The sequence below is a fragment of the Cyclopterus lumpus genome, chromosome 23 (genome assembly GCF_009769545.1).
Source record: "Cyclopterus lumpus isolate fCycLum1 chromosome 23, fCycLum1.pri, whole genome shotgun sequence".
NCBI lineage: Eukaryota > Metazoa > Chordata > Actinopteri > Perciformes > Cyclopteridae > Cyclopterus > Cyclopterus lumpus.
In genome coordinates, this window is record NC_046988.1 from 5,876,651 (window position 1) to 5,890,000 (window position 13,350).

The 13,350-nt window shown below is 45.3% G+C and overlaps 1 protein-coding gene across 8 annotated transcripts in view; it reads left to right on the forward strand.

The window, feature by feature from the left end:
* tbc1d22a (TBC1 domain family, member 22a) overlaps window positions 1-13,350 on the forward strand; it is a 98,454-nt gene that overhangs the window by 49,153 nt on the left and 35,951 nt on the right. For all 8 annotated transcript variants that reach the window (XM_034525954.1, XM_034525957.1, XM_034525956.1 and 5 more), the window contains 2 exons: window positions 774-880; window positions 10,256-10,331. In XM_034525954.1, the coding sequence (XP_034381845.1) occupies window positions 774-880; window positions 10,256-10,331 (183 nt within the window). The remainder of the gene's footprint in view (window positions 1-773; window positions 881-10,255; window positions 10,332-13,350) is intronic.

Here is a 13,350-nt window from a genome sequence, read left to right on the forward strand (position 1 = left end):
TGGGAACTCGGGGTGCTCGCTGCTCGGAAAACTGTTCCCTCTGTGCAGTCTGCTCGTTCGGCCGCGTTCATCCACAGCCCACCGCACCAAATTCCGTTGTGCCTATTTTTGGTTTGTTTTATAGCCGTTTACGAGCGGCGTCAACGGGTCGAATGCAAATTAAATCACGCAATATAAAAAGAATATCAACAACAATTATGCATAACATTACGATGACATGAGATGTATATTTTGTTTTACTTAGTATTTGTACTTCCAGTAAATTCGAAGACGGCGCAAACGGAATCGAAAACGAATTAAACACACTCACTCTGTTTAAAAAGTACATATTGTGTCATGTGCGCGGAGACAGTTTTCTGAATATTAAAGCTGCGGAAAAAGGTTTTTTTTTTTAAAAAGACGCTAATCATCCGGCTGCTCTATTGGTCTAATTTCCTTCCCACGCGCTCAGCCGCTGCCTCCACTGCGAAGCTCATCCCTCCTTCCTTCTCCTGTTCCCAATGTTATAATTTCTCCCCTTTGCTCCCACTCTTCCCCGTGAGTTTCTACCCCGTCTGCACCTCATGTTCTCATTTTCCTGCCGTTGAGTGGCGAGCTTCTGACGGAGCTCCTGCTGTGCCGGTCGACCTGAAGTGCTCCGTTTCTTTCACTCCTTTCCACCTTTCTTCCATTTTCCCCTCCCATTTCTTTGTCTTGTACTCTCTCTCTCCATCTCATTCCCTTGCACGGCTTAGTTCTCACTCTCTCTCTTTGTCCCTTTTTGTCTTCTCCAGAGGAGGAAGTGGAAAACTTTGACGTGTCCAGTCTCCAGGAAGAGACTCTGAGGAACATTGAGGCCGACAGCTTCTGGTGCATGAGCAAACTGCTGGACGGCATCCAGGTAAGCATGCGGATGTGTTGAAGAGAATGTTGGTTGTCTTAGAACAAACTCCAAATGCCCATGTATGCTTTCATACCAGCCTCTGCGTTTCTTTCACTCGCCTCTCTGATCCGGTCTTAATAGAGACAAGAGTTCCTCTCACGGCCACTTGTTTACCTCAGCGCCCCACCTGTTTGCACGAGTCAGGAACTGTGCAATCGGCTCGCAGCACTGCAAGTACAGTGTCTACAGTTTAATATGAGGTGGCTCGGATGGTAACCCAAGGGTGAGATCCCCCGACCGCACAGACCGTTGAACCGAAACGGAGCTGGAGGAGAGAGCGTCTGGAAGCCGCGTGCAGCTCCACGCCGAGGTGTTGCAAAACATATGTTGGATATGTTGGGAGACCCAGTGCCACATGCAGACTCACAGTTAAATGGATATATTTATGCTCAGCGAAGCACATGTGTTTTTGTTTTTGTTTTTTTGCAAGCACCCGATATGCATTCTGCAGCGGCACAGAGCTGACAACTGGTGACGCTCATATGGTAACTCTAGAGGCAATTTGGCCTTTTGTGCTCTAATTTGGCATGCATTAAAACACACCGGTCATAATTTTTTGTTGTAATGAAAACTCGACTCTTGGCACTTGCTGGTGTTCTTCACCACGTTCTGTAAGAAGGAAAATAATGCCAGCGTAAATGTTATCTTTGGAGGAGAGCGTTTAAACGTACATGACAGTGCAGATTGTGTTGCTGCTCGGTTCAGTGCACGTGCGCATGACACTCAGCCGCGTAATACAATTCTACACCCGTTATAGTCCTCCCTGTGGTAACGCTTGCAGGGCGTCACGATCCCGACAGCATTATGTACAACGCAGCTTCTTCTGTGTGGGTGTAGCAAATGTGATTGTCTTGCATATTCTGAAGCAGGCCTGCAGTGTCTTGAGGCCAGATGACTGCGTACAGGCCGCAGCGCCAAACTGCCTTTGTCGTTACTATCTGTGCCGTCAGGAAATGTGGAAGACTTTGTTTGCCCTCCACGTTTTGTGTTTTTTTGCCACGTTTTTGTACCTTTTGACTTGCTGTTAATATCAGAAGTCTGTTTGTCTCTAATAGTTGTGGCCCGGGTGTCCCTGTTTGTCTCTGTGACCATGTTTTAGCACAGCTACTCTAATCATTGTTTCCTGGCACAGTTAAGGAAGCATCTGGCAAGTCTCCCCCCCCGGTCGGGTCAATGACCCTAATCTGAAGTAACACTTAAGAGGATGGCCACAGCAGTTAGTCTTTAAGTGTATCGATTCGGCAATATGCTTATTGTTGCAAGTGTTTTAGGGGTGAACGAAAACGCCTGAATCTTGATGACGAGGTGACGTTTCGGTGTGGAAAGAGGGTTTTAATAGGTCATTCCTAAGAGTTTATGTTGTTTAATACACTTGCGATTTAAAAATACACTCGATGTCGTGAAAGTCAATATATCGCCCAGCCCCTCACTAAAGGTAATTAATAGTGAGGAGCATGTGGTGTGCATAAAGCGTGATCATCCATAAATAACTATCAATTGGTTGGCTATTCATTTAGGAAATTAATAGAGGCTGTGCCTTGTTGCCCCTGAGAGAGCAAGACAGACACAGAGAGAGAGAGAGCGCTTGAGAGCCGAGGAAGAGGAGAGAAGAATGGAGCGCGCGTCTTTGTTTTTGCCCCTTTTGTGCGCGGATGTTGTTTGTCCCCCGCGCTGGTGTTTGTTTGTGACCTTGGCTCCAAACTAATTACGCGCAATGCACCAGGGAAGCCCATGTTTCCCCCCTAATGCTTTCTAAACAATCTGACGGAGGCTGAGTGCCTCCGCACTGTAATTAGTTGGTGATCCTTGTTCTGACCTCGTCTCCAACCCTCTCACATCCACTATATACTATTAGACTTAACTAAGGGGCCTGGAGGTGAGGGTCTGGGGGTTAGACAGAAAAGTCTGCCCGTGCAGTTATATACATATACTGCCTTTTTTGCCTTTTTCTATTTCTCTGGCAATCTCCAGTATCTCCTGGATCCGGTACCACGTGCCTTGGACCAATTTGTGTAAAATATTTAACAGGTTTTAATTGCGTCACAATGCAGAACATACTCATAAAGTAGGAGGTTTGAAAACAAGGGGACATTTTGCAAGGTAACAAAAAAGAAGATTCATCTATGAAACAGCTGGTGTGGTTTCCCCCCCGCAATTTTATATCATTACAGTACCTAGTGTACAGTGGAAATACTTTTGAAAGTTTTCCTCATTTGTAATGCAGTAAATTGGCCATTAGCTTTGGTTTTAGTGTCTCTCTGCCAGGCCTCTCTCCCACCTAAAAACAGAGAACGGGCTATATTGGCTGTCAATTCGCTTAAGCGGCTTCTCTAATGAGCCGCCGCTTTAATTGGCAACACTGCAGCCCCCACCTCCGGTTCCGAGGTACGTAGGTGTCCCAGCTGCACAAATTAGTTGTTTCGGAGGGCGTTTTATTTTGTGTTAATTTTCACACTTCAAAAAACACACACATATTTTGTGTGTGTGTGTGTTGAAATTAAAACGGAGTTGTTAGTCTGACATCCAGGACTACACACCCACACACACCATGAGCATGTCACACACTTCCCCCACATCGCGTTAGCAGACAGTGAGTGACAGTTTCAGGGCTAAATGAGTGAAGACAGCCATTCTTCTGTTCTGGCGTGACCTTTAAAGCACTGTTAAATGGACAAGCATCAACAACAGGAGAACAGCACTCAGCCCCCCCCCCCCCCCCCCCCTGCAGACTATTTACACATCAAACAGGCTGCACACGTTGGCCACATGTATTTCTGAAAAGATCAACAAAAAACACAACACAACACTGGACTGGACTGGAAATGTTCATTATTATCCAGTCTCTCAGGCAGCCTATTAGTCTTTTATCGCGCTAAATTGGACAGCGCCGTTGGCTAACTTGGCTAATTTAACATGTTAAAACTGTTCCATATCTGCCATTTTCGATGAATTTAAATGGAGCTGCCGTCTCTGCTCGATATGGTGTTGTTGGTTTCAACATGTCCCATTAACCCCAAGTCCGTACTACGTTAGTCAACTCGGCAGTATGAAACAGAAAGCCTCGCTGTTAAAGTCTTTGTAAAAATGCAGGTGTAGGTAGCCGGGAGAGCTCATGACTGTCAGTCACTCTCAGCATGTAGCAGCTCCAGAATGTGCTGTGAGGGGGCCACTTGTCCCACCTGCCATGCCCAGGGAGGAAAACCAAGTTTAAAAAAAAGTAGAAAGTCCATTATTCCTCCAGCACACCCCCAAGGGCTCTCCGTTTTAAAGCCAGTAGATGAAAACCGGCCTTTTATGTTAATGCTGCAGATATCCCTTTTTTATAGCTCTTGAATGTATTATTTTTTTTTTTTCTTGTTCAGGACCTGACTTTGAGAAATGTAAATTCACCTTGTGATCTGAACCTATTATACTTCAGCGGCATGTCCCGACAAATGCGGGTCCAACAAGGGAACGTCTCTGACCTGGCGCAAAGTTGATGTTATTCATCAGACACCGAGCTGCCTGTAATTTCACTTCAGAGTCGTTCTTATTTATAGCCACAGAGGGAAGAACATGACGGATGTTTCTTACAACAACAACTTTGAATGGAAGGCTTCACAGGTGACCCAGCAAGAATAGTGTTTGTCAGGTTTTCAATTCTGTTTCATGTATTGAATCAGGCGACTCTCTGAAGGCGAGATGCCTCCGAGGCAGAAAAGATCTCGTCTGTTTGGACCGTATCGCCCACTTGAATCGCGTGAACCCGTCTCAACAAGAGTCCAAAACACAAGCCGCATAAGCAACATTCAATTAATGTAGAACACACAAAGACGCAGCTCCCTCTCCTGCTGCTCCGCGTCTGAGCTGCCTCCAACCCCTCCCTCGGACTGTGCCTGCTCATTGTCAAGGTAACCATCTGTTTCCACGGTGCCAGCTAGAGATGGGGTCTCCCTCGAACGGGAACACAGGTCCAAGGACCGACGTCTAGCAGACGGTAGTCTGACCAAAACCAGACGCCGTGTCCTGTTCTGGTTTCCTCAAGGGCCCCCTACTGTCACAGTGGGCTGTCACTCAATCCGCTACAGACACACACACACACACACGCACACACACACACACACTCTGGAGGAGTGATTTACCAGGAGGTGTGTTTGCGCGAGGTGCTTGACAGCGTGTTTGTGCATGCGTTTGTATCATCTGTCTTCCAATATTTTTTTCGGTGTGCGTGTAAATGAAGCCACTGTTCAATCACGTCTCACGGGTGACCTGAAAGTCACCGTGCAGCGGAAGTTAGAGCGTCTTTAGCTTCTGCGCCGTGGCGTATTCCCTAGTGAGACGGAATATGTGAGCGGTGTACACACACACAGGAGGGATTTTAAATCACTGAACAGTGGGTAGGCTACGAATGTTGTGCGATACGTGGATTGTGGCCACACACACACACACACACACACACAAACTAACGCATTGCTAAAAGTTGCAGATGGATGTCATGATGTCATTGTTTGAAATTGATTGCGACTAGCTCACATGAGCAGACCTAATATTTTATAGGAAGAAAAGATGATTGGATTTTCCTATTAATGTAATTTGTTTTTATTTATTATTTAATTGTTGCACAGTGTGACTGGAGAGGTGATCTGAAAGGTTTAAAAACGATTTTTTTTCCTTTCAGCTCAACTTGAACCCCTCCTCCCCTGTCTACTTTTATTTATGTATTCATTTACTGGAATTCTCCATCACCCCCCCCCCCCCATCTCTCTGCAACAGTTACTTCCTTCTACTTCTTTGTCATATAACCAAAAAGCTTTTACATTTTGCTCCTAAGTAATCGTCATGAGTAAACAGGCCCACTTCACAGAGTTTGTGTTTCTCCAATAAGGCAACTTACAGGTGCGCGCGATGTTTCCTTGTATTTAAAGAGGATGTCTGGCCACGTGTTCTCCTCAGATCTAATTGTCCAAGAGACACGGACTCCGGTCGTGATTTACATTCACATTTTCCAGGTAACACTCACTGCCTTCAGCGGTGACCTGATTTCTTAAATGTCACATAAATGAGAAACACGGTTTTCTGTAATTGGGGTGGGGAATTGGAGAAACCCTCACCGCTCCTTCTTATTCTTATTATTTCCTTCCATAGTCCGTCCCATTCTTGTGGAACGCCTGGAGGGGATTTATTCAAATGTAGAACAAACGTCCACGTCAGACTCGAGGATGGACTGGTTCGATTTTGGTCAAAAGTCACTGTGACCTCACAAAAACATGTATTTGACAAAAACTCAAGTAACCATATGCTTATTTTATTACATGGTGAATTGTAAACTTGGCTGGGGGAGGCGGCTTACAGCCACGAGCAGGAGATTCCATTTTTTTCCATTTGCGTTATATTTTCCAATGTAACTGGTCTCATCAAAGAATAAGTGAAGATGAGAAGTTTGTGGTACACAAGGTCTTACTCATGCTAGTGTTGTAGCTCTATTACTTGTGCCCCCATGAGGACACTTTATTTTTATGTGTGATCCCCTGGCTAGATTGCCATGAAATGTCCTCCTCAGAATGACTAGTAATGTCTTTGACGATTCCATCACATTATCTCTCGCCCCATTATGCGGTCAAACTTAATCATTTTGCAAAACTTTGGTTTTAATGAACAAGTACCTGCAAAACTAATAGCACGTCCATCAGCGTCAGCAATCTAGCCCACGTTGGATGCTGAACATTATACCTGCTAACCGTTAGTGTTTTGCTCAAGTAGCAGCGAGCACAGCTGTAGACCCTTTTGTGCTGCCGATACACATTCAAGTTCACAGGCCTCAGAACTACACGTCTAAAGCAAAAGAATGAAATTGGGCCAATTCTCCTGTAGCTCGGAACAACAGTAATTGTCTCCACCTTATCGCAACCTGTCATCTCTCTCGCACAATCACTTTCAGCTCCTCGTTCTCACACACACACACACACCAAAGGATGACAGATCATTGCCCCGTCCTTCAGTGCATTGTCTGTCCTTTATCTTGACCTGTCATCTCTTTCTCTCTTTCCCTACCTCCCTCGCTCCCTACCTCCCTCTCTCCCTCCCTCACGTCTCTGTCGCTCTCGCGGCGTTGTTGTGTTGGTTCTGTCCAACTCGCTGATAGACATCCTGCGCCACAATGGGAGGCAATCTTAGTCTGGCATGGAGCCATTGTTGTCTCTAATAGAATAGACTGAGAGGTGAAGAGCTATTGATTCAGCTGACTGAGAGAGAAGAGGGTGGGGCGGGGGAGAGCAAGTGGACGTAGAAAGGGAGAACGAGAGGCTGTTGACAACTGGCCGAGAAAGAGAGACAGTGAGTTTATGTTCGTCTGTTCCTTCAAGCGGGTGAAGCGGGGCAGCTCCCCCGGTCTGATGTAGTGGATGGACAGATGGCGGGAGAAGGGGAGAACGTATGAATAATGAAGGCGCACAAGTTTCTTTCCTCCTGTTGCCTCAGCTGATCAAAGATCCCACATATTGGATTTGAGAGGACGTGAGTAAGGACGGGCATAAGAAAATAGAAATAAAGGGATAAAGGAGGTGAGAGAGTGGAAGGAGGAGTTGGTGAGGAAATAGGAGAAACGGTTAAGAAAAACATTATGAAAGAAAAAATTATATATCTATATATATTATTTATTTATATATATATTTATTTATTTTTATATATTTATTTATTAATATATATATTTATTTATTTATGTGTGAATGCTGAAGAAAGATGAGAATAAATGCACAATTCCTGTTAGTGTCTCAAGCTAAAAAGATCTCACTAAGCAACAATGAGTCACACAGATGAAATGCAGTGCAGCGTGGAACAGAATGAAACGCCGGGGAACAAATCAAAGCAAAAGGACCCACAATAGCATGTTCAAAACACTTAGTCAAGTCCAGCCTCATTAGCACCACTAAAGTGATGGACGGAGACAAAGAAATGGAGAGCACAAGGTGGGAAAGGAGAAGAGAAGAGCGATTTGTTAACGGGGAGAATTGAGAGGGATGGAAAGTTCTGGGAACGGCTGTGGACAGAGAAACATATGCTGGTTTTGTTGGTTTTTTTGAGTATGTGGAAAAATAAAAGTACAAATCCTTTCCTAAAAGTAGAAACGGCATAATGGTAAATGGACTCTACTTGTAAAGCGCTTTTCTAGTCTTCCGACCACTCCAAGTGCTTTAAAACTTCATGTCAGCATTCACCCATTCACACTCATTCATACACTGATAGCAGGACACCTTGCCACGCAATAACAGACTGGCTGAAAACGACGACGCTAAAAGAAGGAACAGGCTGCATTGAATCAATATACAAGACAAAATGTTGAGTCATACAAAATTAGTGTTCCGTACTAGCAAACATATTACACGTTGAGGGGCGAGATTGTGATGGACTCAAAGATAGCAAAAGGGATAAACACGCTCGAGACAGCCAGAGGTATGGATGAATTAAAGAAAGTGTGAGGCACACAAAACAAAGAGGGGCGAATATGAACAATTCAAAAGCAATGAAGGCGCTGACGGGGAAGAACAAGAAGATAACACTTGCTAAGAGGGGACAGAGACAATCCAAGTTGTAGGTAAAGAACTAGGGAACAAGAAGATGTTGAGAGAAGAAGCTGGAGAGAGTGAGGGAGAGAGAGAGAGAGGATGACAAGGGCGGGCGGGCAGTTGATTAATGCCAGCAGCTTCAATAATGCAAATGTAATTACTCGTACTGGGCCTCACACTCGCTTAGCACCTAACCACATTAACACGGGGGTGGTAGAAAGAAGGGAGCCAGAGAGGGAGCCGAGAAAGACGATGTGTAAATATAGACTTCACAACAACAGGAAAGGGGGCGAGAGGAGACGTTAAAAAACTAAATTTGTGTCAGTTCCCCTTGAGAATGTTACCGCCATTGTTGGAACCTGAACCACTTAGTTGTGAGATGAAGGTGAAATGGCACATGTAGAGGCGAGGAAGGGAGGGGAGGTGATATAGGTGGAGTAATAACAATGCAAAAGGCGGTTCCTAGCCTGCCAGCCACTGATGGACTCAGGAGGACACACGGACATTGGTTCTCCTGAGCCTGAAGGACAACTGGAGCTGTTTATTGCTTAATGACCCCCCCCCCCCCCCCCCCCCCAACTCTCTTTCCCTCTTTCTCCCTCTCTTTTCCTTCTCATTTTCTGTCTCCATCTGTTGGATAGTTTGCCACATCAGCTGTTCTCCAGCCACACTGGAATGACCCCTCAAGGAAACATAATCCTTGTGCGTGCGTGTGCGTGTGTGTGTGTGTGTGTGTGTGTGTGTGAAAAACACACACGCGCACACACAAAATGCTTATGTGCTGTTCTCACATGTATTGAGTTCTTCAAGTTCAACCCACAGACACCGCCCCCTCATATTCATCGTGCGATCATATTCGGGTTCACTTGTCATCTCCCTCTGCCAACGTAGCCCCAGAATCATTTTATTGTTTGTACGCTAAAGTGTCAATAAGTGTCAGTCGCCACCTCTTGCTTTAAAAAGCCACGCTGTAACTTCAGTGACTTGCATGAAAAAAAAAAAAAAATAAAAAATCATATCTTCTGCTATTCGTTATTATTAACGCTCTTTATCAACCAACTGCTATCATGCAGTCCACACGAGGCACACTAACTACTTGGGGGGACAATAGTGAAATGAAGGGCTTCAGCTCTTTGAGAACATTTTATTATATCACCACTTCACACCAAAAATCTGAGGCCGGGAGCCATTCACAGCTCACCTGTTATGTTCTCCATCCACAATCACGGGCAGCCGCCGACTTTGTCTCCAAGGCCACACTGACGCACTCGTTTTTTTTCACACCAGCGTTCGTTAGGTGGCCTTTTTTCTTGCCTCTGGCTTTGTGTGAGGTGTGAAATGAGACCCGGCAAACACTTCAATCATTCAACGGCTGCTGCACTTTTCTGAAAATGAGCCCTCAGAATGGAAATGTGAGATTTACAAAAGCCTTTCGCGCCATGTTTTCTGCGACACGCTGACCCCTCGGGGGCGAATGTCTGCCACTTGTCAATGTGAAGCTAATCGCGTCTCAAGCTCTTCCCAACGACGGATCAATTTCACAGCTTGTCCGAGAAATTACGGAAAAATATGACAAATATTCCGGTTCTGCTTGAGCTCTTTGTTTTTTTTTATTTTTTATGCTTTTCCACACACTTTTATGTTTTTGGGTTCTTTCAGGTTCACAGGAGTTGTTTTTTTTATCTACAGAGTGGCTTGACCTTCGTACTCCTTGTTGTTGCTCAAAATGATTTTGATTTAATTCACTTTGAAAGTATGACAATTAGCGTGTCTGGTTTTTTCTTCTCCTCAGGACAACTATACGTTTGCCCAGCCAGGAATCCAGAGGAAAGTCAAGGCCCTGGAGGAGCTCGTCAGCAGGATTGATGGTGCGTCTGTCCGTCCATCCATCCAACCACACAAACATCCAACCACACAAACATCCAACCACACAACCATCCAAACACACACACATCCATCCATCCATCCATATAATCATGCAACCATACAACCACCCACCCTCTCATCCACCAGCCAATCAATCAACCATCCTTTCCCTTGTGTCAGTTGTATCGGCAGTCCTTTTCATGGCGTTTCATGGGTCTTTGTGGCACAATTGCCTTGCATGTGTGTATTTCAAGTTCTTAAGTTATGTTTCCTCTGCTTGGAAACGAGAATAGAAAAGTCAGATTGCTTCAAAAATTGCCTTAAAGGGACACAGACGATTTTCCACCAGAGGAAAAAAAAAAAACCATTGTTGCCAGCTCCCGGAGTCCCACGCTCGTTTCCCGGCGGAGGTCGTGCAGTTTGCGCCACCACACGGACAGATCCTGGCGGATGGGCGGGGAGGGGGGGCTCAGGGCGATGGCGTGTGGGGTGTGTGGGGTGTGTGGGGGGGAGCGAGAGCCAGAAGTCTCTGGTCTGCACCCACACTGCAGTGAAAAGAAATCTGCAAAGTTTCCCTTTTTAATGAGGATTTTATTCCACCTACAGTTTTCTTACCACAAACAACTTTCTTTGATCGAATTGAATTCTAGTGTTAAAACTAGAGCCACAACAGGAAGTAACATTTTGTTTTCACGCCTTGATTCTTCCGCAGTTTGTAATTACACGACACTGCGATTACTGATTGTCATTCCTCTCGGCTGTCGGGGTGGGGTTGGGTGGGGGAAATGTGAACGTGTTGGTGATTATTAGCGCAAAAATAATGGCCTCCTGAGGACTGGATGTTAATGTATGCACTCTGAGTGTACTCAGACACGGAACATTCGTGTTAATTAGCACTGCTGCGTTTCCCCCTTTCTCTTTTTCATGTTGTCAAAACAATGAATGTATTAATAATGCTTGTGAATGGAGTCCCATACAAACGTACCTTTTTGTCCCTTGTCTGCCGTCCGGAGCGGCCCACGAGTGCCGTGTGCAAAACGGGGTCTTATCAAAGCAAGCCTTTTTGCACGGCGGCCGTGTTCTTGGCTAACCTTGGCGCCGTCCGACCATCCTGTCACCCGCTCTGTCAGCCGGGGGGAGGGGAGGGCTCACCCGCTGCATCCAAATGGAGAGAGAGAGAGAGAGAGAGAGAATATGTGTGTGTGGGGGGGGTGAATGTCAGGGAAAGTTAGCGTGCGTATGCCTGGCCTGTCTGTCTGTGTGATCGTGACCGAGTAAACTTGCCGTGTGTGTCTGTCTGTCTTTTGGAACAAAAATGTATTGGCAAAATGGAGGAAGCAAAGTCCTCCCAAACCCCGCCACAGCCTGGCAAAGACAGGAAAAATGACTTGACATTTTTACTGTATCTTCCATAAGTGCCCTGTCATCATAGTTGGGGCAGAGCCCTTTTTTTTTTTTAAACTCGCCAGCTTGACATTACCACCTCTAATGAGATCACAGATAGCTTTTATCTTGTGTTACGGGATTGTTTTTCGCCCCGCTGTCGACACCGCATCTGTTTTGGGAACAATGGCCTCTCATCTCTTCCAAAAATTACCTATGAGCGCTTATCAGATGCAAGGTTATCCAGAGTGTTGTGCAGTCGGATAAAGGTTGGGGCTCTTTTCGGGCAGATGTTTCCGCGACTCGTAGAGATTTACCAATATTACCATTTCACTGGTAGAAATCCTGTGTTGGAAAATCATATTTTATGATCATTTTTATTGCTTCTTTTATTGTTATTGGTCTCCGCGTTAATGTGTTTTTGTATGTTTCTTTTGAGATCACCAATTCATTACATTACCAGCACTAATTAATTGTACTTAATATTGCGGCTTATTCATTTAATATTTGTTTGGGAAAAATGAAGTGCAAAATTAATCTATTTTTCTCCATCAGAGCGAGAGGGTAACCGTCCCAGAAAGGCAAGAGCAACTCTGGGTGTTCAGTTTGAGCCGTGTATCAGTTGGGTATCTGATACAGGTTGATACGGCTGGTATCGTTTAATAAAATGACGTTGCCAGCACCAATTAGAGATCCACTAATCCGACTTTTTCAGCCTCTGGCTTTGGGTCTCGGCCGATACCAGCATTGAATTAATAAGCTGTACGCCGCACTGTGTGGAAGTGACTGGGGTCATCCTTTTATGTGTCAGGCTTGACTTAAACATTGCTTCCCTGACCTTGAAATCAAAATGCAACAACCAAATGCATCGCTAGAAATGAAGAGAATTGTAATTTGTCCAAATAATTGTATCAAATACCAGATCAGCACATTGTCACAGATACCCGATCCAGCTGCTTGTCAGTATCGGTCCGATATCAGTACCCTTGCATCTCTTGTACCAATGCATGTATCCTAAAGGGGATACCGATGCCACGGAGAACCTCCTTCAGGAAACCATCACGTCAACGTGTAAGCTTTGAGTGTGTTTCACTGGCTAGTTCAGAGCCGTGTGCAAGTTGCATTACTTACCACAATGGGCCAATTGCAGAGTTGCATCGCATCGAAGAACCATTGTGCTGATTGGCTGCAAGCAAAACAATGCAAATCATATAATTTTCTCTAGATCTGGGCCCTAAAAGGATCGATTGCACGTCGCGTTTGACCGGGGAAGTTTCGATACTACTTGATAATGAGTAGCGATATAGTTGATATCCATATAGTTGGTATTTGTTAAGCCAATAGGAACTCAGTATTTTTAATAGGATGATTGTTTGCAGTGCAGGGTCCGTAGGGACAGGGAATCGCACCACTGTCTCTGTCCCCCTTCTCTCTGCTTCTCTAAAGCAACGGCACCTAGCTCCTCCCATATCTGTCAGATAGAGGGGAAACACACATATCCTGTTCATTCCCAGAGATAATGTACAGGTTTTATGACCACATCCCCGCTGTCCATTACCTGCTGTATCCTTTAGCACAGTCGGAGGGAGAAAAAAAGACTGGATTTGTGCCCTGAGGTCACAGCCATTTTCCCTCAAT